Genomic DNA, 25,245 nt, shown 5'->3' on the forward strand with positions numbered 1-25,245 from the left:
AAGGAATCCAAGCATCAAAATGTGGGTTTTCGTAGCTGTGGTGAGTAATCTGTCAGCAGGGAAACCATGACAGCCTAGAGGACGAAGAGAAGAAAAAAATCCAATCACATTGGAAACAGATACTCCATAAAAATAAATAAGGAGGAAATATTTTCCAGCTCTGAAGCCTTGTGTTGAAACTTATTATCCTGACAAAAAAGGCACACTTAGATTTATTTGCTAGAATTTCTGATGATGAATCAGGCAAGAGCTGAAAATCAGTTAGGATGCTCTATGTTGTAGCTGATAGATTTTCTCAGTGTGGACAAAATATATTAATGGACAGCTTAGGAGCAATTCACACAAGCATTTAGATCAAACGCTGAGGCCTTCTTGGCATGTTGTGATGTATTCTCAGCTACTTCTAGGAGATGCTGTAGGTACCCAGACATCACATGGGCTGGCTTGTGGATTCCAGCACTTTCCATTAGCATCAGCGAGAGCTACGCTAGAATATGGACTCTGAAATCTATCCCAGTTTAACTATACTTTCTGTAGTGAAACATGGAAAATCCTCACTGAGGTTAAGAGTGTGCCATCCACCCCTCCTGCCCTGCCTGCCCAGCCTTGGGCACAGCTGTGAAATGGGAGTGATTTAGTCAGCTAAATGAAATGTGGGTTGCAGCAGCTCTGCTGTCCCTCCCACGCCTGTGCTCACAACAAACCCCACACTTGCCTTGCCTTGGCAAGGCTTTACCTGGTTCTTTAGCTGGTGCTGTGATTTCACAGCAAGGTCTGACTGCACATTGTTATTTTGGCCAGCACTGGATTTGTGAGGGCTCTCCAGGGGCTGTGGTCTTGCTGCCTGTCCTTCCTTTCCCCTCATCACTGCCCACTGTGACAGGGTCAGCCCCAGCACACAGAGGTGCCTGAACTACAGCTGTGCAGCCCCTCAGTGCTGCCCAGCCCTGGCTGCACTCAGCCCTGCTTGCATCTAGAGCTGAGCAAAAAAGCTATTCTTCAGCTTGCTCTCTGTGCTGTAAGTGGTAGAAAATATTATATAAACAAGACCCATACATTCATTATTTTTATAGGTTGATAAAATACAAAAATGACATTTCCTTTCACCCCCCCCTCAAGCCCCCCAAAAAAGTGCATCTGGAACCCAAAGCAAAGGGCTTCTTTTCTTTTTTAAAAAATAATATTTAGAGCAATTAGAAGCATTGCAAAATTAAACTAAAAAACACAAGCATTTTGTTGAATTTTAAGGACAAAACTATGAATTTAACACAAATTTGTTAGTAATTTTGACTCTGTCCAATGTCTGAGTTTTTAGCAAACACAACACTCAACCCTTATTTATTCATTTGGAGCACATCTAGACTTCATCTCAGAACTCTGACAATGCCATCTCTGTTTTTCTTTTCACCTCTGAAAGTTTTCACTAGCTTTTGTCAGCTTGGTGGATCTAAAGCCAAAAATAAATAATAGGCTACTGAGATCTGGCAGTAATTTTCTGAAATTCCAGGAATGCTGAGAGGGGAGTTATGGTTTGTCTTAAATGCCAAGTGTGCCCTCATGGTTCCCATGATCACACAGTGTCACCCACACTATAACTTTCCAGGATCTTTCAAATCTTTGCTCTTCCAGCATTTTCTCAGGGAAAATTCCCATTGGTGTCAGCAGCAGCTTTTCCTGAGAGAAAATAACTGGTTTTAAGTGTTTGGGAAACTGCAGTTTCTAAGACCAGACCCTGGGACTGTAACATGTTTTAACTGAGAAGTTGAGTTAATCATTACAGTAAATCCAGTGATTTAATTACCAAAAAAGTGACAGTTTATATTGTATATTTCACTTAGTGATAAAACCTGGGTCAAGCAACAGCAGAATATCACCAAAATAGATCACATTTGTGCTACTAATGTTGTCTATAGTCAAAATTGTGATGTGCTCTGGGGTAAATTTGAAACATATGGTTTAACATTCACTATTTATTGCGGAACCAGGTTGAATTCAAACCTGTTATGTAAGGCAGAATAGAATTAACCCTAACCTCCAAATACTGTTATCTTATTTTCTTTTTTTCTTACCATAATTGTCCATTTTCTGTTTTCAGCCTCCTGGAAAACCAATGACTGTGGAGAATAAAATACTTCATCATCAACTTCTTCAGGCTTTCTGGGTAAACAGTGTAAAAAAGTCCAGTTGGAAGCAGCAGATTTTGCAGTCTGTAGATTAAAAAGCATATGAAATAAAGACATATGTGAGAACATTAGTAAAATCCTTAACTAGTAAAAAGGTTAGCAAATTTTATATTAACTCCCACTCTGGTTACTTGCATGATGAACTCAAGAATTCCACAGACTTCAAAAGAATTCCTCATCTGTGAATAAGATGGGAATACGTCCATGCAAGTCTGTAAGAGTTCAATGCTGACTTCACAAAAGTCAAAAAGTCACTCCAATTTATTTAGAAGGGGAGTGAAAACCCCTCTGCTGCACATGTTCTGGAGCTGGATCTCATTGGGAAGCTCTGAAAGAGGCCAAGCCATGTGGAGTGGATGACATAACTCAAACTTTGTTATCTCTGTGCGTTTTCTAAGCTGGAGGGAGGTTTGCATGTGGCTTTTCCATGGTCCCACTCAACCCCCGCCCCAAACTCATGCTTGGTTGATGTTCATTCCTATAAATACAAAGTGTAAAAACGTAAATAAACCCCAAAATCTCAGTTTTTACCTGCATTGTAATCTGATAACCTTGAAAGGCTTTTAGTCTTTCTTTCTTCTCCTCTTCTTGTCCCATGCTTATCCATGTGTCTGTGACTAAGACATTGGCACTGTCTGCAGCTTCCAAAGGGTCTGTTGTGAGAAGCAACTTGGTACCATACTAATGTGAATAAAATAAGGAAGATCACTAAGACAAGGAACTTCATTTATAATGAAAATAAACCCTATTCAAACTATTCTACTAGGTTGTTTCTTAGGCTCCTACCTCTTTGAAGTTCTGTTCAGTTATTTTAGTTATCCTGAGGTCTGGTTCAAAGCCCTGACAAAAGAGATGATGGGTAAGACATCATGGAACATGGATAAGATCTTCACTAATTAATAAGAATGGCTAGAAAAATACTTATTGAACCATTGGCCATGGAAGAAGAATACCTTTCAGAACTGTAAAACTTGAGGAAACTATGTTTTATTGAAAGTTTATTTTGGAGAAAAGTGGTGAAAATTGTTCTAAAAACATAAGAAAAATGTATTTTGACAGTTACAGAATTAAATGCATATTCACCATCTAATTTTTTTGTTCTAAACTGATTTTTAAAAATATTTTATATTGTATTACAATGAACATTCTAAAATGCTGCACCACGAATTTACATTAAATGAGATGCGGCACTTCCACCTATCTGAAACAGGATTATTTTTTGTTTTTATGAGAAGAGTGCATTGGATGGCTTTGTAAGGCTTTATCAAATGGAACTGTGATCCTCCATGATTTAGATTTATACTCCTGTCATGTATTCCCATTTCTGATGTTGGACTCAGTAGAATCACTCCTGCTTTGCATCCAAATAACTGGATTGGGATTTTGTACCTTGGTTCTGTAAACAGGCACTCAAGATAGACGCAGGCACCCCCAGCTGGGGCCCTTGAGCAATGCCTGAGAGTTTGAGACAAGCCTGGGTGCAGTTTGCCTTCCTTTCTCCACGGGTTTGGTTTTTCTTACCCTGGGAGTGGCAATCCTCAGGTGCATTCCCAGCTGTGCAGCGCTCGTCATGAAGGACTGCAGGACGTTGTTGCCATCCCCAACCCAGGCGATGGTGAGCCCCTTCAGGCCTCCATAGTGCTCCTGCCAAAGCAATCACAAGCTCTGGGGTTACATTCCAGAGGAGCTGGGCAGGCTGATGGACAAGAGGGAATGATTAGAAGGGTCTGTGCAAAGGCAGCTGGCATTCAAGTCCTGCCTGCATGGACCACACCTGGAATTGCTGCTCCTACAGGATGCTCACGGAAGGAAAGCCCCCCGTGTCCTACAAGAAGGCCCAAGTGCTGCTGCTTCCCCTGGAGAAGGACACATTGGCACATGTGGGAAGGACACATTGGCACATGTGCCACGTGGTGAGGCTCAGGCTGAGAGGTTCAGCACCAGACACAAAGTGATTTTAGCATCACTGATGTACAGCTGTTCTTTGGGCCTCATAAACATCAGTGACTGCTGGAAATTCTTAATGTAGAGACACTCCTAATGCCTGGAGCAGAACTCCTTTCAGCTTTTCCCCAAATTGTGAAAATATCCCTATTGAGGTTTGCTCTGGCTCAGTTGCCTCTGCACACTGTTCCCTGTGGCCATGGCAGTGGCCAGGTCCTGGGAATGCATCTTCATCCCCCAGCTGCACGGGACAGCAAAGAGCAGCACTCTGACAGCAGCTGTGCCACTCATGGCCTGCAGCATTTGTTCTCTATTGTTCAGCCAAAGAGTGCAGGGATTTTTTAAAAATGTGGATTACCCAAACTTGAAACAGAATTACAGAGTTAACTGTGGCTGTGCCTGATGGCACTTACAGCCTGGCCATGTGCAGTTACTCTGTTCCTCCACCCCAAGCAGATAAGGCCTAAGGAGGAACAAGAGTAACAGGGGTTACATATTTCCAGAGCACTACAATTTGAGGCTCCTTAATGAGCCTTGTTTTAAATATGCATGTTTATAGGCACTTAAGCTGATACCAAAATTTTTGCAAATACATGACCAAATTCTCCTATAAGCCTGCTCCGTAAAACTCTATCTCATGACTTGAAACAATTTCTGGAGAGCCTTTTATTCTTAGTTCAAATCTGGGCCATGCTACAATAGCATTGTAGTAGCTGGAAGCCAGGCAGTGTTTCAACACTTTGTGTGACATGATTCAGCGCTTGTCAGAGAGGATAAGCATCCACACTGTACTAAGTGGCAACCCTGCAGGCAGTTGCAGAAAAGATGCCAAAAGACTGAACAGGAAAAGGCCTGGGATCACCCCCTCCTCTCCTGGCGGCAGCTTCTCCTAAACAAATAGTTTGTGAAGTTGTTCCAGAACAAAGTTATTAGCATTTCTTTCAGTGACCACAATTTTGAGTCAAAGATAATAGTACTTGAAAATTGAATGACATTAAAGTGCTGTAAATACCTAAACTGGATAGAGTTCTAGACTGTTTAGGTTTAAAGTCTAAAACTGTGGTATTGCAAAAATATTGCTTTTTCAGCCAAAGTTTGTTAACAGCAGGCTCATTGGCAGAGGTTGGATGCAAGGGCATTTACAGGAGAACAAATCAGGACTGTGTGGACATGGAAGTTATTTCAGTGTAACCATTCTGCAGGTCTCCAAGGATCTTTCAAAGTCCCTCCACATCTCCTAGCAATGGTGCTCCTAGGAGAAGACCAAACTGAAGCACTTATTTAAGGTGTTGTTTCCATTTAGGGCTCAGTGATAGCTGAGACCAGTACCCACAGCCAGAAGCAAGTGAGACAGTCCTGAATTCTTTTCATCTCACAGTTTAAAAATAGACATCTCAGCCTTAATACTCAAAGCATTGACTAGAGTCACAAATACACTGCTATGTTAAACAACTTCACCTTATTGCCAGCTGCTACTCTGCATTAAAAGAAGCACAGTGCATACTAAGTGCTTTCCTCTGTTTTTCCAAACTACTAGCTGTTACAGATAAAATATGGAGTACTGGATGTGTCTGTATAATGATCCCTGATGCACACTGCAAATTGCAAACCACATCTGCAGTGACTACTGTGTAGAGTGGACATAGCTGAACTGATTTTAATGAAGATGTTTTGCTAATGGAAGGAGTCATAGCAAGGCAGAATCAAGCTGTGTGTGTGCTAGTGAAGCCTGTTTTGTATCCTGTGCTAGGCTTTATGCTGCCACTGGTGCACTGCTGCTGTAATTCAAACCTCTTCATCTAAAGCCAGATCACTGTGACTGTGACTGTACTGCTTATAAGCAAACACACACCCTTAGCTTCCAGCAAAGATGAGGTGACTCTGTTGGTCAGAACCAGAATACAAAAGCTACAGTAAATGAGACACTTCCTCTCCTGCCCACTCCCTCTTTTATTGCTTACACAATCACACAGGTGAAATCCTGCTAAAAGTGTTTTGCCATGACAGTAACACTCTAAATTAAATGAGAGCCTTTACAATACCTGATCGCCAGAACCTCTGAAGATATTTCCCCTTTGTATCCTTCCCCAGTTTTTACAAGTTATGTTATATTGATGTAGGCTTTACTCCTGCATAGGTGTTCTGCAGTTTCACTCTACATTTAAAACACGACTCCTAGTAAAGCCACACAAAAAATAACATATTTAGAAAGTCTAGAGCCCTTCTCACCTATGAAGCCTCTTCAGCAAAGTAGTTATTGCTGCTGTAGTGCCATAAAACTTGCCTGTGTTATTCTCATGAAAAATCCCAGCTAAATAAGTAATAAAGTAGTAATTCAAATTTCTCACCCTCCTGTTGCTTTTACAATGTTTCATTCTGTTCTTATCCATGGCTGCATTGTATTAGTGTAGGCAACTCTGGGAAAAATTAAGTATGCTCAGTGATTTGACCCTGCTGTATGTGTGGAGAAGACTGGGTTAACTAATTAGGGACATTTGTGTCTGCCTCTGCCTGGACTTGCTTCCAGCAAGACTGAAACTCTGACACCATTATAGATTAATTTTGAAATGTTTGACCACAACTGTCATAACAGCCTTCAATTAAAACAAGCTTTTGAATAATGAATCAATAATCTGTCAAATTTTAAAATGTAATCCCAGGGACTAATCAAAGCTTTAGCCCTTCGGGAGACAGTGCAATCCAGTAAATGAGAAACTCGGCAAACTTGGATCTTCTGGTCCTCAAACTGGGCTTAAGGCAGATGCTGGGTCAGTTATCTTTCCTACTCCCACACTGGTTTTTGTCATGGTTATTGATACAGTATATTTTAGAGGATCAGGACAGATATTAGTTGGGATTTCTAACTGTTAGAATAATAAGGATGATGATGGTGATGAATTTGAAAATTGTAATAATTTGAGGTCTTGGGATCACACAGCAAGGAGAATTTGAGAATATATTGAAGCCCTTTTCAAGCTGGGCAACATTATTTGTTATGCTGTTTCAAAAGAAATCACCAATGTATTTCTTATGCCAACCGTTGCTTTCTGAAAAAGCAAATTCCCCCCAGACCAGCGACATAAAAAGCTAGTGGCATATGGATCCACTTTAATTACCAGTCTGGCCATCCTGCAGTCAGCTACAAGTGAGCTGATTTGCCCAGTGACATTAATATCAATTGAATCAATGTCAATACCCGGGCTGTCTCTGGAATACAAATTGTGTGATGCTGCCCTCCAGCCACGCTGAGCAGAGCAGAAGCTGAGCCACAGCTCCTGCCCAGGACACCGAGGGGCACTGGGTGGACTCAGCTTGTGGCTGTTACAGAACAAGCAGAGGAGTTAAGGGGCTCAGTGTGTGCTCACAAACTCACAGTCTTTCAAGGCCAAATCCCCAAATCCTCAAAAACGGGTTCTTTATGTGTTTGCAACCATTTCGAGTTATAACTCAACACAACCTTTAACAAGAAAAGTGGTGTATATATAGGCTAAGAAAAACATTTTTCTTGGCTTAATAGAGGGTATTAACCCTGAGCACAATAGTAAAGGACAGAGCCAGCTTAGATTTCAAACACGTGAGGGGATCCAGGTTGCTCAGGAAGAAGGCACTGGGCAGGAGGATGCTGAACCTGAGGAATCTCACCCCAGTATCCATATCAGGAACACACTGCATGATCTGAAAAGAACATTTCCAGGATGAGAATTTGCCCTGAATACAGAATGAGAATCGGCAGCCCTGAAAAGAAACCAGCTGCATTGTTTGGGGATGCAATGGACTATACTAAAATAACAATACTAAAATGAACCTGTGAAAAGGGAATAGAAGCTATAAGCAAGAAAACAGTTTTTCAAAACAAACCATGCAATTATGTAGTTTCAGACCAAAGAGAAAGTTCTTGAGGAGGGTTCAAGAAGGCACACAACAAACTTAATAGGATATAGAAAAATATGCTAAGCATGAAGAGGGCCAGCGTGCATATAGAGCTCCACTGGAAAACAGAGAAGAACAAAAAAAGAAAATAAAAAAAACTACATTTTGGGTATGTACTGACAGCAGGGAGGAACAGATCCAGGCAGGAAAATATTTATGGGGATAGGGAAGAGACATTTTTTAAAGAGAAATAAGCTGCACAAAACCTGTAGGTACATTTAAATATTAGGCTAGCAATCTGTGCCATTACTGTAATTTGCACATATGTATAAAACAAATAAATTGCCTTTGCATTACACAGAAACAGTCTAAATGTTATATATGGTCTTTCAACTCATTTAAAGAATCAGTGGTACCATTCCACATCCCTGTATTAATCTTCTTGTAGGCAGTACTTGGATGACATCTTGCTGAAAATCCCACGAGAAGCTTGAATGGGGTAAGTAGCAACTAGACCTTGTGGCTCACACCTCTTCAAAAGTTAATCTCACTTCTGTGGCCTGGCAAAGTTCATTATATGATTAAAACCTTGTTTCATTACATGCCACTCCAGTCTTCTCCAACTCACTGTACAGTGCAAAGAGGAAAAAAAGGGAGCAAAGGAACAGAGTGTTCAGGCAGTGCCATCACCCAGAGAGCTGCTGAGAGCTCTCCCCTGCCTGCCCCTCTCTCCTGGATAAGAAAGCAGGAATGGAAAGTGAGTCAGCAGTGCAACATGCCCTTGGCACAGCGGGGTGGCCACCCAGGTGCCCCATAAAGATCTCCTGACAAATTTTGGGCAAAGGAACATGCTGGAAAGAGTCAGGGAGAGATGGGCAGATGGAGGAAATGGTGCTCTGCTTATTGGGTTGAGTGTGAAAGTGCTTTAAATTAAAAAAAAAAACTTCCATGCCTGTATAAAAGCTGAGCCATTCCTTGTGATTTCTGTAAGTGCTCACTTTGTGATGACACCTGTCCGTGTCAAAAATGTCTTTTTTTTTGCACACCAACTGCTGTGGACCCATTTCTTCATCACCAAAGGCATCCTCCCTGATGTTTGGTGCAGCAAGGACACCCACAGCAGCTGTTGGTGCTGCACTTGGAATTCAAACCAGGGAAGAATGCAGCCTGAGGGCTCATATTCACCCAGAGCTTCTGCCACAGCTGTCCTGTATGAGGATGCAAAGGAGGAGGAGCAGAGGTTGATCAACAGGGCATGTTCTCATCCTGCTGCTTTCCATAGCCTTCCCCCTAAGATCAGTGGAGAAAGAGGTGCATCTCCAGAAGGTGACTGGGATGCTCACTGGACTCTCTTCATTAACTGGAGGTGGAGTAGAGGGCAACAGCACTGTGAGCCTGGGTGCTGGAGTCAGTGGCCTAGATAAAACCATGTTTAGGGCAGAGATAGCCCTGGTTGTGTGGGCTGTGAGTCACAGATTATTCTGAAGAGTGTAACTCACTAGTGATAAAATGCTAATTAATAAGGTGTTTCCAAGACAGAACACCCCACAAAACACAACCAGAAGATTCTCCTGACTTATATTTGTACACAGTGTTTACAACAAAATGATGATGTTCTCATTACAGCTTACTGTCTCTTATGCAATTTGAACATTGAGGCTGGCTCAGTGTGATCTCACTAATCTCCCTTATCCTGAGATCTGTAAGCATTTTAGTCTCAAGTTCACCAATTTTTGCTGGTCTCTTCACTATGAATGAAAAAAAAATACAAAAAAAATACTTAAAGTAAAAAAGTGATTTTCACCAGATGCATGAGTCTTCCAGTATTTAAGGCCTAAAGCATGAATAATTTAATATTACTCTCACTAGATCTTTCCCACACACTGAATGTCCCATAGCAAAGTCCCCAACAGCTGAGAAACATGGCTGAATGAATCAGGAAATTATTCTGCCCTACCATTTTCAAGCAGTGTGTTTTTTATTCATTCAGAAAGTAAACAAGGTCAGAGGAGTTCATCATAGTTGTCAACCAGCCCTGCAGTATAATAATCTTTTTTATAAGCCAGATCCTCAACTAATTTTAAAACCACACAGTCCTTCTGTTCACAGATAAACTTCTGGTATTCTGTGTGTAAAATGTTATCCCATTGTCAGATCCACTGTTACATTAGATAAAAAAAAAAAAAATACAATCTCTTATAACTGTTCTGTGGTGTGAGCAAAGTTTAAATTGGTTAAAGTGCCTGAACACTAAGCATTTGTACTGGTAACATTAACTGGCTTTTCAAAACAAATTTGTTCAACCAATTTCCTAATACATAAATAGTGATTCCTTTTAAGTTGTCTATAGATTAGGGAGGAATCAAGAGGAATCAAACTACTGAGTGTTTTTAAGCCAATGGAAAAACTTTTGCTGGCTTTGCCTGAGCCAGATTCTCATCTTTGTCTTAATATGTACAGCCCTCTGTAAATTCTTTGAATTGCAGACTAATTCCAATGAAATACTTAATTTTATGCTTAACTTCAGTCCCACTACAGCTGATAGGACTATGTAATTGTTTTAAATTAAACAAGTCCTTAATTATACTGCTGGATGAAGATCTCTTTAAACAACAAGTGCCATGCAATTACTACTTTGAAAAACCGAGGGGAAAATGGTTTTGCAGATGCCTTCCCCAAATACTTACTAAGAATCAGAAAAAAAAAAAAAAATTGTTTATATTTTTACCTGAAGAGTTAGGTAATCAGCTAAAATCTGAAGAGGATGGTATAAATCGGACAATCCATTGATTATTGGGATCGTGGCTTCTTTTGCCATTAGGTGCAGATCATTATGGTTATAAACTCGAGCCAAGATTGCATTTGTCATGCTGGACAGCACCCTAGAGATGGCAGAAAATACTCAAGTCAAACATAATAAATATACCCCTATTGCACTCTTCACCATGCAACACATAAATATTAATGAAAAATGGTAATTAATCAATATTTTTCAGCTATCTGAATAATTTATCATGCCTGCAGAACAGACTCAAATGAAGTCATTTAACAAGCTACTAATAAGTAAGAAGTTTCACTTCCTAACACTACTATAGTAAGTAAATGAAAATTGCTGCTCTAGTTTATATTCTTTTCTCTTTAGCATTTCATTGTAGATGGAACATTGATACATGTTAAGCTCTCTGAACTAAGATAAGAGACTGTGTGATACTGTAACAGTTGAAGAATTTGATAACCTCAGAAGAGATAAGGTATATGATTTTTTTCAGTCTTTTAGCAAAGAACAAATGCAGCATTGACTGAATATTATAGTCTCTGTATGGTAGCCTGACTCTGTGAAGGTCAGTAATACAGATCTGTTTTAGATTACCACAATTGTTTACTGATCTTAATAAACACAGAAACAGAACAGGCTGCTTTCTCCTACCTACACACCTGTGTATTGACTTGCATGGTATCAGCATTCAAAAAATGATCAAATTTCAAACTCAGAAGAAGGGAAGGGGTTGCAGAAGCCCCTGTACCACTCTGGCATTAACTTCATTTGCTGAAGTGTGAAAGACAGAGATTAGCATAGTATACTCTGAATTTTTTAGATAAATTAAATATGGATTGGAGCTCTTAATTTCTCTGCATTTCTGTGTTTTAATCAGGCCCTGAAGCCTAACTTTGAAGTAGCACTTTGTGTGTTTTCACGTTATCTGAAATAGGACTTTAAAACAAAACAAGGGAGGACTGAATTAGAAATATGTGGAAAAAAATCCTTGCAGTATCTGCCTTCCTGATTAGCCATAAAAATTCTTGCATCTCCTCTTGTGGAAATAAGGCTGTTAGTATCATCATCAGCAAGGCCTCCTGATGAAGTCAGTAATAAGTATTTTCTATTGACACCAGACATTCCTCACACAAGCAAAGCTCTTATAAAATGTTACAAGATTGCCTGTAGAGCTCTCTCTTCTTCTCTCTGAAGAAAAGACTGTCAATAGAAACTACAAATGAAAAGGAGGAACTGAACAAGGTATTTAGTGATTAAAAAGTACTGGAACAGTTGCTGTTGGTAGCATTATTTCTTCTTAGCTCACCAGTTCCTTTCTCTGGGGGAAACCTGTTTTGTTCTGAACTGGCCATCAGGGATGTGATGCATGGTTCCTTTTGTTAGCCATCTCACTGGTGGACACCCTAAACAAGACACAGCCAGTCCCCCATCAGTCAAGGGAAAGGGGCAATCACATTGGGGAATTGCTTATTTTCCTTATAGCCTTTTTTTCCTTTAGGATGCCAGGACAGCTGATTTCTATTTGGTACAGCTGATCAAGAAATTAAAGAAGATGGTTCCTTCATGGGGTATGCCATTAGGGAAAATTGAGTCATAATCACCAACTAGTGAGAACTGCTGGATTTTCATCTTTAGTCTGTTAGAAGTAGATATCAGATTTATTAGACACCTACCAGCAGGACATTAGACAGTCCTTCTGCCAGCATTTCTAGATGTCATGTTTTACAGTAGGGAAATCAGCTGTAAACTGTCTTTATTCTTTGTGCAACCAAAATAAAACTAAACTTGGGGGGAATAAAACATGAATAACCCTCACCTGGAGCTCTGTGATTACAGGGGAATTATTAAGTCTCCAGTAATTTAATCAGTTTAAAGGAAACCGTGTAAGGCTGGAATTGCATAGAAAAGAAAAAAGTCCTGAATATATAGGAGTCTTATCAAAGTGAAGTTTTGGAAGCTGAGGGCTGTAAGCACAAGTTCATCAGGTGACTACATTTAATGTTCTTATTTTATCAAGACCAAGTCTTTCTCTCTTTTCATTCCTTTTCAAAACCTTGAGACTATGAACTTCAAAATCCCAGAGCCTAGAAATGTGTTATATTGGAACACTGAGTACATTGAAATGCTGCATATCTCTCTTTTCAAAGTAATTTTTATTTCTACAGAGGAAACCTGATTTTTTTTCCTCAACTGTATCCTCTGAGGAATCCAAAATGAAACACAGAATATTCCTTTTTGGTATGGCAGACCTCTGAATTTGAAAATGGGGTATTTGCATATATTTTGTATATGCATATATTATGTATATTTTGTATACTGCTATGCAAGGTAGTTTTGCTTTTGTTTTGATACTTTATATCCATTCAAAAGCTTTAAAATTCTCACAAAACCACTTTCACTCACAGTCTCACAGGGACAGACAGTGGATGTGTTCTCAGCAAAATAAACCCATTCCCCATAAATGCAGAGATTAATGCCCTAATAATTCCAGTGGACTGGTTAAATCACTCTTTGAGCACTTCAGGGCTGCCACTGAACCTGATGGCCACTGAGCTTTAGTGGTGCCCAGTGGAACTGCTCTACAGTGGGAAATACAGACACAGTACTTATATTTCATTTCAGGTAATAGATCAGACATGTTAAACAGCACTGAAAGGCTCAGAGCTCCTTAATGGGCGGTAACTTTTTGCCACAGTGTCAGCATAAATGTAAATGTCTTGTGAAGCATGGAGGAACTGATTTATGAGCAGGTAATAAGTCACTAAAAGTATGTTCACAGCAGCAATGCTTTCAACCCTTACCTGCAGCAGTTCTAATAAAAGCTGTGACTTTTATAGATCTGTGCCCCTTTCGCTTTAAGTCTCAATCTCCAGTACTTCAAAGGCCTTCAGAGCCCCAGACACATGCCTGTAAATATTTGAAATACCCTCTGGGTCTAATACAGGCATTCTTTTTCTGTTCTCACACTAACTGAATGAGGTTGGGATGTCATCTTTCATTCACAAGAAGCACCAAGGAATTAACACTCCAGTTGTTCTTTTGGGTAAACTACTCAGCCTTGATTATGCAGTCAGTAGTATTTCTGCTAATGACAGCAGGAGTGGAGCAGAGCACTGGGACTCTTTACTGGGACAGGGTTTGGGAAAACCCTGTCCACTGTGGCAGGTGAGAGCTGTGACTCAGCAGAGGAGCAAAATCCCCAGGTAAGAGTCATAAACAGGGACTTGTCCTGGAAGAGCAAGCAGTGACAGACAAAAGGGGGCTGAAGGTTTGCTTGGGAAGTGGATATTGTAGGAACTTTATCCACAGAATGGGGATGCCTTCAGAACAGCTGGAAGATATACTTGCTTCTATTTATTGCCTTGTTTCTTGTAGTTTATTGTCTGCCTTTTTCCTTTTTTGCTTGTGCAAAGAGAGGCCATTCAGGACACTGTAAACAAAAGATTTAATGTCTCTTTACTGTCACATTTGGCAAGAAGGAAAAATGACAACTAGCCTATATTAAGCATATCTGGTTTTGTGTCAGATTTGCTGTAGGTTTGACATCTGAGTGGCAGAGAGGCTCCAGGTGATAGTCCTGCATGGCTGGTGGAAGAATGCTGGTAAAAGTTATTACAGGGAAGCACTTTGGAAGGTCCTTCCCCTTCCTGAAGGTTTGGCTGCTGGGGTTTACAGCCAGCTTTGCAGGAGTGCAGATGAGAGCTGCAAGGTGATCAGAGGGAGGGAGCACCTCACCTACAAGGAATGGCTGAAAGAACTGGCATTATTCAGCCTGGAAAAGAGAAGGCTCCAGACTGACCTAATTGCAGCGTTCCAATACCTGAACAGAGCCCACACAAAAGATGGAGAGGGATGATTTACAAGAGCCTGGAGTGAGGAATGGCTTCAAACTGACGGAGAGTAAGTTTAGATGATATTAGGAAAAAATTCTTGACTGTGAGGATAGTGAGACCCTGGCACAGGTTTCCCAGAGAAGCTGTGGATGCCCCATCCCTGGCTGTGTTCAGGGCCAGGCTGTATGGGACTCTGAACAACCTGGTCTAGTGAAAAGTGTCCTTGTCCATGACAGGGGAGTTGGAACAAGATGATATGTAGTCTCTTCCAACCCAAAATATTCTATGATTCTGTTGTTGCAGCTCACTTTGATTCTGGCAGATTTATGTATCTAGCAGAGAGTGAGAGTTAAGTACTTCCAGGCCTCAAGGGACTGATTTACTTTCTACTATCAACACCATATGTCTTCCATTTCAGTAGTAAAAAAAAAACAAGGAAGGAAAATGTAAAATGTTCAAATGTTTGATCTTTTTTCTTTAATTTTTGTTGGATTTCATCACAGAGAACAGCAACACAGTTCTCAGTCTCTCCGACTTTCTGAGAACTGTGATATTAAGCAAAGGCAATGGAACTCATCTGCCTGCTTGCACATTTTGAATTGAGCCTGATGACCTTGACATTGCATATCTTTCACCAGAGCAAAAAGGACCACTCAGACACTGCTAACCTTCCAACAGCTGGGCCTGACTGAATCGACCCCAGGCTGCAAAAGGGCTGCCTAGAAAGCAGGATAATGCTAAGGCTGGATGAAACTTTAATGGCTGGAGTGCTATGGAAAACAGCAGGAGCACCTGCAAAACATGACCTCATGTTCTGCCAGCTTTCTTTGACATCAGAGGCAGTCCACTGTAGAAAAACTCTGAGCTCAGGTCGTCCCTGCCACTGCAATGGAGACAGGCTGCTACCCACCCCTGCCTGCACGTGATTCTGGGCATGACTGACATCTTCCTGGGATGCCAGTGAGAGAAGGGAGCCACAGCCCAGCCTCCACAGCAGTCCTGGCAGTGGGTACAGCTGGGAAGGAGGGTGCAGGAAATCTGAAACTGGCTTCAAAGTATTGGTCCAGTTTCATGCTGCTGAAATGGGGGGATCAGAAAGGCCCTCAGTGCCACCCTGTCACTGCAGGGACGTTACTACAGCAGGCTAAGGCCCACCAGCAGCTGACCTAACAAACAGAAATTGTGTCTTTGCTTTTTGATTTTGCTCCAAGGGCAGCAGAACCATAAGGTTTGAGTCTTGTTAGAATATATGTGCTGTCATCAGTGGAATTACATGACTACTGAGGTTCATAAAATTATTCCATTTGTAAATGTAACTCTATTTAACACTATATATGCCAAAATAATTCTCAGTGTGGGAAGTGTAGGATAGCTTGAGAGGATGGAATAAAGGTTTACGAGCTACAGATTCTGTGAGCTGATCTGTAAATATTTAAGAAATTTTGACTACCTTCTGACATTTTCCAGAAAGAAAATATCTGCTTCCAAAATTCTGGAAGACAGGTGTCAGCCCAATCAATAACCAAATGCAGTGATCAATCAAGTGACATTTTGCCAACCTTGCTGTATCTGTGAGACTCTCATTAGTGCCCAGATGTATATCTTGTGTTGTAAGGAAGGAAGGATGTCCTCCAAGGAGAGCAAATCCTACAGTGAGGAAAAATTAAAAAAAAAAAAAGAAGAGAAATTAAACACCAGCACCTCATATTTACAGCCAAGATTCAAAATCTTCTTAATATAAAATACATTTACAAAAATAAAAGTAGAACTCATCAGGATATCAAAATGTTAAAATGGTTAGCATTTGACACACAAAATTTCAAATAAATATGCTTTGGAATAAACCCACTCAAATGTATGTGTTACTGAAATCCTTAGCCATGAGTTCCTATCTGTGATCACAGGAACAGTGATTCAAGCTCCAGAGCTACACATTGCCACAAGCATCACTATTGCTCCCTGTTAAGAGCCAGATAATCCATCCATCATGCTGCATTTCTGCTTCGTGGAACTTTGCATCCTAGAAGGACCACCCGACTCATGGTGCACTTTCACATTCTTGCAAGGATCAACATTGTCTTTCATGTAAAGTCACTCAGACAGAAAACCCTCCTCACACACTGTAACAAACCTGAATTTGGTCTCAAATTACAAAGTGCCTTAAAAATGATAATGTGAGAGAGAGAAGAGGAAAGGTCTCAGGCCCTGCCAGCATCCTTCTACCCTACAATAAATTAGGAATTTGCACGAAGGTCCAAAGAACTGGATGAATTAGTTATGAAGAGTAAAATTCATTCCTGAGCAGGAAACCATGGAAAGACCTGAGCATCATTTAAGAATAGAAAACACTTTGGGGAACTTCAAAGGTATCTGAACAGTGTTTTGGATGAAGACAAATTGCATGTTAAGGGCAACTCTCAGATTCTCTGCTGCTTTATTTTAACTGCACCACCAGTAGAAAATTATCACAAGCAACCATCCAACACAGACAGGGAAGAAAACATCTTTTCACCAACATCTGAGTCTCTCTGCCTTTGCCTGGTTTAAGTCTGAGGCTTCTTTCTACTGAATCTGAGTGTAAAGTCCCTCATGGCCACACCGGGAGGATGGGGCCTGATGGGGCTGTTTTGTGAAATGTCACTCCCTTCCAGTACAGAGATTTTCTGCAGGCAGATCCTGCCCTGTCACTAGCATTTCTGATGGAGGAAATTTCCAGAGAATCTTAGTATGGACAAGCCAGCCTTGTTGTCGAGACAACACTGTGGGGGTATGAGTCTTTTATTGTGACAAAAATCTAGAAAGAAGCCCATCGTTATATTTATATTGCCAGGAAGAGAAAGGCTGCATACAGCACAGAAGAGTAGAGATCCCCACTTTGTTTACCAAACTGTGATGTCGTGGAGATGCTGATGAATTTCGTGCTGTTAGGAAAAAAAAAAATTGAAAAGAGAGAAAAAAAAGGTGGAAAAGAAAGAAAAAACTAGAAGGTCAAAAGCTGCTCAAGCTGGCTGTATCCATTAGATGGCACTGCTGACGGATTCAGCACTGCAGCTTCAGCACGGTGGTTGTACAGGTCTGCCATGGATTAAAAACTCCGTCCCGCAGCAACTCTTTAAAAGAGGATTAATCCAGGACTGAGCACTGAAAACTTTCACAGATAAAACCAACAGCTACAGGCAGCAGGTCTGGGCCCCACAACTGGGCTCCTTACACCTTATTAACTTCCATCTCCTGCCGGCAGCAGGGTTGAGGTGAGGTTTTCTGCTTTGCATTAGTTCAGCCAGCCTCTGGAGTTTAAAATACAATAGATAAAAAACAATACTGGAAAATCATTGTCTTTGGACTGCCTCAATTTCCTTAAATGTCAGATTAAAAGTAATGATGCTCCGGGTCCCACCTGAAGGGCAAATTTCTGCTCCCCTAGCCAGTGTACACTCATTTTATTGAATGGTCCCTTTTAAATTGCTTGTTGTTTTCATTAAGAATTGCTCCAAATCTTAACAATGTTGCAAGTCAGACAGAGCAAACTTTTAAGGATGAAGCACCATTTATTCTACTATTACTTTTTTCACCTCCCCTCTGCAGCTCAGACACAAACACCATATTTAAAGGACAAACTACACATCACAGCCTGTTTATTCAATGCAAATTTTTAAGTCAAGACCTCAAGGATGAACTGTCATTGGCAGTAACTTTTCCTTCCCAAATTCTTGTAGATTTTTTTTGAGTCATATATAATTATTTCAGTTATTTATTCCTGCAAGTTCCACACAATACAGCAGGTCTGCTTTTAGGATTCTAAATGCATACACTTTGGTAGATGATTCACAGTCTAGGCAGGCTCCAATGGACATGTTCTGTTTTCTAGAAATGATGCCCAGGTAAAAAAAATGGGAATCTGAACATTTATTCCAAATTGTCAGATGTCAGGCAGCCCAGTCAGAGCTGCCACCTGGAGTCTGTGTACATAGCAGAGCCCGGATGTGTTGGGCTTTCTGCTCATGAACTGTCCATCTGTGCAGGGCCTGGGAACATATTTCCATACAAAACTTTCCATCTGGAAATCCAGGAGCTCTGTGCTCTAGCTTTGTATATAGTTGCAGAGACAGAATATTTTTTCAGATTCTTTCATCCAATCTACCAGTAGAAAGTGAAAAAAAAAAAAAGATGACTTTCGAAGGTATGCAGGCACCAGTTCAGCAAATAAACATTGTAGTGCTGTGTTAAACTAGGAGATCTAATCCTTTGTTGTCACAACCTGGTCATATCCAAGGCCACATGCTAAATATTTATATGAATTGTGATATCTTCAATAAACTACTAAATGTTCATACTGCAAATCCAGAATAGATTATTACCTCATGTCCACAATTCTCACTACTGTTAGTTTTCAAAATACACAGTTTCATGCCTCATGCTGTGGCACATTATTGACCCCACTTATGCAGACTCTTCCAGACAAGACACGAGTGAAATCTTCATCCCAGGCTGCATGGGGCAAGGAGGCCAAAATGAATCCTGTAGTTCACAGGTTGGCTACACAGTTCTGGGGCTGTCACCAGGAGACACACACAGTCATCTTCTCAGACTCAAAGGAAGGATTTTTTCAGAATTTCATGACATATGGATTTGCATTTATTAATTTCCTTATTGCCTGCCCAGACTTACAAAATAGGAAGTATTTTTCCATTTAGACTGATAACAAAGAAAGAACTCTCCTAGGCAGCAATTAGAGAACATTTTTAAAGCAGAAGCTAAAAACTGATAAGCAGTTTTAAAAAGTTATTTTTAAGCTACCCTTTTAAGTGGAGAGTAAACTAAGAGTGCATTTGGGCCCTCTGTAATGAGGCCAAGCTAAATAACACTTAGCCACCCCAACAGAAAACAGACCCTGTACCATGTAATACCATCCCCACTATAGTTCATATGCTATGATGCAATTATTTCTGTGACTCTGTAGCAGTCTTCAGGCATGGCCATCATGCTTCTCTCACCCCATTGTGTAGGAGAAGTGAGTTGGGAGTAATTCCACTAAAGCCAGTGGCACTGAACCCCTGTAAGGCTGTTAAGATCTTATATATTCCAGTGCACAACAAGAGAAGGTAGGCTGAGTGTTCCTACCTGCACTGCTCCCTCTCTATTTCTACCCTGTGAAATATTGTCTGCATTCAGTGTCTGTGAGATGGTTGGATTTATTTATGACTTATTCACTATAACATAACTGCAGCTGTGTATTTTAAGAGCAACAGTGACAATCAGATTATTTTACACCAAAGCTATAACAAAAAGAGGGCATTCACCTTTGTGCCGTGCCTGAGGATGTTTATTTTACAAGTAATATATGACCATGTGAATAGTTCTGTTTTCAAAAAGTACACAAAATTTTATGCAGAATGGGTATGGGATTCTGACTGTGAAGAGATGACATTTTCCAGTGTAATAGCAGATATGTCACATTTTCCAATAAAATAGCCAGTGATAGAAATAAATCTCCTGGGCTTACAGAACTGGATTTATTCTGCCACTACTCTATGGAAGTTACTTATAGTTCTGCATTAAACTTACAACATCAGTACTTATCTTAGAAATGGTAAAACTATATGGGTTTCAGAAATACACATTAGGACAAGATTAAAGAGGCAATTAATTATACCCTAAGTTGCAATGTCGTTAGAATAAAACAGTTCAGAGAAACAGGACGTTGGAAAACCTTAAATATCAACTGATCCATTACAATGCATCATAAATTAATGTTTTCATAATCTTCAATTGAGCTGGACAACTGGGAGAAATGCAAAAAGGTCATCCCTATGTTAAAGGGCAAGGAGAGCCCAGAGAATACAGGCCAAGCAGCCTCACCTCAATCCATGGGAAAGTGATGAAGCAGCTAACCCTGGAAACCATTTCTAGGCAGATTAAGGGCAAGAAAATTAAGGGCAGGAGTAGTCAGCATGGCTTGACCAAGAGGAAGTCATGCTTGAGCAGCTTAATCAACCTCCATGATTCTATGACTGGCCTGGTAGATGAGGGGAGGGCAGTGGGTTTTGTCTGCCTGGACCTCATTGTGTCCATTGAGAGTGTCTCCCATGAGATCCTCCTAGCCAAGCTGAGGATGCCTGGCTGGATGAGCAGAGCATGGGATGGGCTCAGAACTGTCCAGATGGCCAGGCCTGAGAGTGGTGACCACTAGCACAAAGCCCAGCTGGAAGCCAGTGACCAGCAGTACCCTCAGGGTCCATTTGTGTCCAGTCCTGTTTAACACCTGTGTGTTAAACAGGGTCTCGATGACTGAGTGTGGTTTCAGCAATTCTGCTGTTGACACAAAACTGGGAGAAGTGGCTGGCACATCATAGGGTCATGTTGCTGTCCAGAGGGATCTTGACAGCCTGGAAAAAATGGTCTGACAGGAACCCCTGAAGTTCAGCAAGGAGAGATGCAAAGTCCTGCACCTGAGGAAGAACAGCCCCTGCACCAGGACATGATGGGGGCCTCCCAGCTGGGGAGCAGCTTGGCAGAAAAGGACTGTGGGGGGGTCCTGGTGGACAGTAAATTGAACATGATCCAGCAGTGTGTGTACCTTTCCAGCAAGGGTGGTGAGTGGTGTCCTGGACTGCACCAGACAAATAATGCAAGAAGGTGGAGGAGGTGATCTTTCCTCTTTATACAGCACTGGTGATTTCAAGAGTTCTGGATTTGGGGTCCTCAGTATGAGAAACATGGACATATGGGATACAGTTTACAGTTGTTATGGCCATGCTAATAAAGGGTCACAAAGATGTCTGGGGGACTGAAGCATATTTTATATGAGAAGAAAAGCTGAGAGAGCCGTGACAGCACAGCCTAGAGAACAGAAGGCTCAGAGGGAATATTGCTAATGTATATAAACACCTGAAGGAAGGAGGCAAAGAAGACAGAGACAGGTGTTTTTCAGTAGTGCAATGGACACAAACTGGGAAGATCCCTCTGAATAGCAAATTCTATTTACTGAAAAGCTGACTGAGCAATGGCATAAGTTTCCACAGAAGATTGTGGAATCTTCATCCTTGGAGATATTCAGTAGGCTTCTGGACATGGTCCTGGACAACTGGCTCTAGAAGACCCTGCTTGAGCAGGGGATTGGACTAGGTGACCTTCACAGATTACTTCCAACTTCAACCATTCTGTTTATTTATTTTTCAATAATGTTCTTTACAGGCCAGGGACAGTAGGAGTTCTGAAAACACTTCCATGGTGTTACTATGTCCCAACAAACTCATAGTCACTGCACAGAGAAGATTTTGTAATCAATGCTTTCCGTGTCTCTACTCTGTAATTAAATGCACTGAATTAGCTGTTCCTGAGAGATGCAAGGTTTGTTTAGATTAATTTCATCCCCAGGACCCTGCCCTACAAGTGACCTCTCTCAAGTTATTGAAGGGGCAACTCTTGGGAAGTGCTATTTGAGATGACTCAGGAACTTTATAAATAAACACTTCTGTCCACTGCAATTGTCCACTTTCACTAGACATTAGAAAATTGGTATTAAATTATCTTGTTTAGCTAAAAGGAACACATGTGGCTCCACATTTGTTTCGAGTTAGAAATTCCAAGGAGGGAATCATTTATGTTAAAAAAGCGGCTGAAATGTATAGAGTTTTTGTGGACAGAAAAAAACTTGAGTCTACCTTTGAAGCAAAGCCTTAGGTTTAACAGACTTAAGACCAATTAACTGAAGGTGTGAAGTTAATGCACAGAAGCTGAACTGCATTAAACTCTCTTGTGGAAGCTCTCACTCAGAAATACATTTGTTTTATTTCACTGGAGCTTAATTCTCCCTTGGATGAATTTATGTGCATTAACTCCCATCCTTAAGTTAATTCATTTGAACTTTCCTGAGCTTCCCCCTTCCATAAGCCTTCAAAAGCTGAGGACTAAGCAGTGTTTCCCTCAGAATACAGAAGAATGAAGGATAAACAGATCCAGAGAATTCATTATCTGGCCACATACCAGGATGGCAGGAAACAAGAAACTGGACTAAAAACTCAGGAATTAAAAGGTGGGTGGTCTTCACAGAGAGGGAATGCACATTAGTAAGTCCTCATTATCAGGAGAAAACAGAAAGCAACAACAAGTCTGCTTAAAGAGCGGGATCAGCAGGCAAATGGCTGTGCCAGACAATACAAAGGCAAATTCAGAAATGCTTGGAGTTAATGTATCTGCTTCTTCCTTCCACTATTTTTACCTTCTCTCTTACATTTCTTGTAAAGAAATTTGAATACTCAACAGGTTTATTTTTCCTTTACTAGGGAGAAGTGAGGGATGCTGGGTCAACTTAAATCAGAGAAGAGCAAGTTCTTCCTATATGCATCAGAGTTCATTTCTGCTATGAATGATTGATGGATGAGTGATTTATTTCAGCACTGCCATTGAATTCAGAACAGCTACCATAGAAATAAAGATGCCATAGGTACATGTTTCAGTGTTTGCAGGACTGTAACCTAAAAGAAAAATGTTTCAGTGCCTGATGTTATTAGGCTAATATCCTTGAGTCTCCATCAAGTTATCTTCCCCTGTAGGTAATCATGTTAATTTTTCCCTGAATTTATATCAAGGCATTACTGTGATTCCCAGCCTAAGCACATACTTTGAAATGTAACAATGGTAATCCATATTACATTAGAAATATATTTATTAGAGCTTGAACAAAATTAAATTTGTGATGCTTACAGAAGTACATGTTAGGAAATGTACATCTTGCCAGTACAGCTGGGAGCTTACACCAGAAATGCTTACTTCTGCCTGCTACTTTATTTCTGATCTACTGTGTTTTGGAAGATTTTGATAAAATTTCAGTGACCAAAGCCATATGCTTGTGAAATTAATATGCAAGGTGAAACACAGACACCATTCTTTTCTTATTTTTGCTTTCAAAGTTTAGGTTTCTCCTGAGTACAAATGCTAAATGCAAAATTATGCAGTGTTTTTCAGTACATAATCACTGTGTACAGTTTCATATGAAGTCTTACTGTGCCATTGCTCAGACCTACCTGTTTCTGCAGATAATCTTGTTCTTGTGCTTCTCTTCTCAAAAATCATGGCCAAAGATTTGCCTTGCATCAAAGGCAAATACTGAAACATGAAAAATGAAGTTATTTCAATTTTATAATTGTTATACTCTTTAAAGTATTAAATACTTCTTGCACATTTTAATTCACTATTAAAATTTGCAAAAGTGGGGTTTTTTTACCTGTGGTTTTGTTATCCTGCCCTTCAATAAATTTATTAGCAATGGAAAGGTTAAAGGGAAAGAAATAATTCCAGGCCCAAAAGCAACTGCATTTTGGCACTCAATTTGAGCCAGCATTAGGAGAACTCAGATACTAATTTAATCCCATGCAGGGAAGTGTCTTCCGTTTCCTGCATTTAGTGCTGCATGTACACCGTGTGTGGATGGATGGGGTTAGCTGACAACCGGGAGCTAGCTGCACAAACCTGTTTAACCTTTCTACTCACAAAGTCCTCTGAAGTGTTTAAGGAACATCTCTGGACACTTTACAGGAAGGTTCTTTGATTTGTAGCACACGGTTTACAGTATTTAAGAGCTCAGGAGATTTTGTTTAGGACAAAGCAGCTGAAAGGCTTTTTCACAATACCCTTCAGAACAGTATTTGTTTCAACATCTGAGGGACTTAAATGACAGTTAAATCATTTTACCTCTCCTTCATGCTTTATCCTTTGTTTCAAATCTGATGCCATCCACAGCAAATACTTCAGTTCATCAGCTGTGTAGTTCTGTAGAGTAAGGAGGTCCCGACCTTTCAGATCAACATTCATTTGAGCTGGTGTCCCATACCTGTGTCAAAAGAGCAAAAAATATGGATTTTTTGCCATTCAATACTAAATTATATATGTGCTAAAGCCAGTGAGCAAGCACCTGAAATCTCTCCCATTCCCCTCACATGAGCTAGCTGGATCATCCTGTTAATTAGTTTAAATTACTCCCTCTGTCAGACAGGCACCGCATGTCACTAGGCACTATATCGATGGCCACTGTGACAATTCAAATTATGTCATAAAATGTACATTAGATGTAATTTCTTCTGTCTTCTGAGATGCATTTGGCAACTGCATGCTGCCTGTCAAATAAAGCTATTCAGAACTTAGAAAAATGACTTATGTGTAGACCACAAAGCTGCCCTTTCAGGGGACAGAATAACAGAAATGGATCTCAGTGCTGTTTCTCCCTCCTTTTTGCTTTGTGCATGACTAGACACTTGCCACATTCCAACCCCACTCTCACAAAAGGTGGCATTTCTATAAATGTGTATGAAATCTCTTCATTACACTGGGGGAAAAGGGTAAAAAAAGCCCATCAAAACAGCCTTACTGTAACCACACAAGAGACATTCTGGACATGTGGTGTTTATTCAGTGTATTCTGGCCTCCATCCAGATTTAGGACTTCAGAATGAAATTGGATGTTGATAATCACCCACAGAAGTTACATGATCAAATTTCCTCTAGATTAGATGAGGCATCTTAATGAAAGTCTTGGCCAAGCCCATGTTTCACAGGCTGAAGGTTAACAGGGAAGTGTGGCAGTTCAGCCCTTTCTCTGGCTTTGTACTTGCAGCACTCCTTAGCTCTACACTGCCCACACT

The 25,245-nt window shown here is 40.6% G+C and overlaps 1 protein-coding gene across 1 annotated transcript; it reads right to left on the reverse strand.

The window, feature by feature from the left end:
* On the reverse strand, positions 1-24,558 carry OTC (ornithine transcarbamylase). The gene is made up of 11 exons (XM_053935659.1): positions 24,520-24,558; positions 24,300-24,438; positions 23,633-23,714; positions 16,166-16,253; positions 10,726-10,879; positions 7,770-7,802; positions 3,705-3,827; positions 2,970-3,023; positions 2,715-2,864; positions 2,070-2,207; positions 1-74 (listed from the first exon to the last, which is right to left on the reverse strand). The coding sequence occupies exons 2-11, from the start codon at positions 24,417-24,419 to the stop codon at positions 15-17; spliced, it is 1,002 nt and encodes a 333-aa protein (XP_053791634.1). The 5' UTR covers positions 24,420-24,438; positions 24,520-24,558; the 3' UTR covers positions 1-14.
* Between the last annotated feature and the right edge of the window lie 687 nt (positions 24,559-25,245).

Source organism: Vidua chalybeata, chromosome 2 (genome assembly GCF_026979565.1).
Source record: "Vidua chalybeata isolate OUT-0048 chromosome 2, bVidCha1 merged haplotype, whole genome shotgun sequence".
NCBI lineage: Eukaryota > Metazoa > Chordata > Aves > Passeriformes > Viduidae > Vidua > Vidua chalybeata.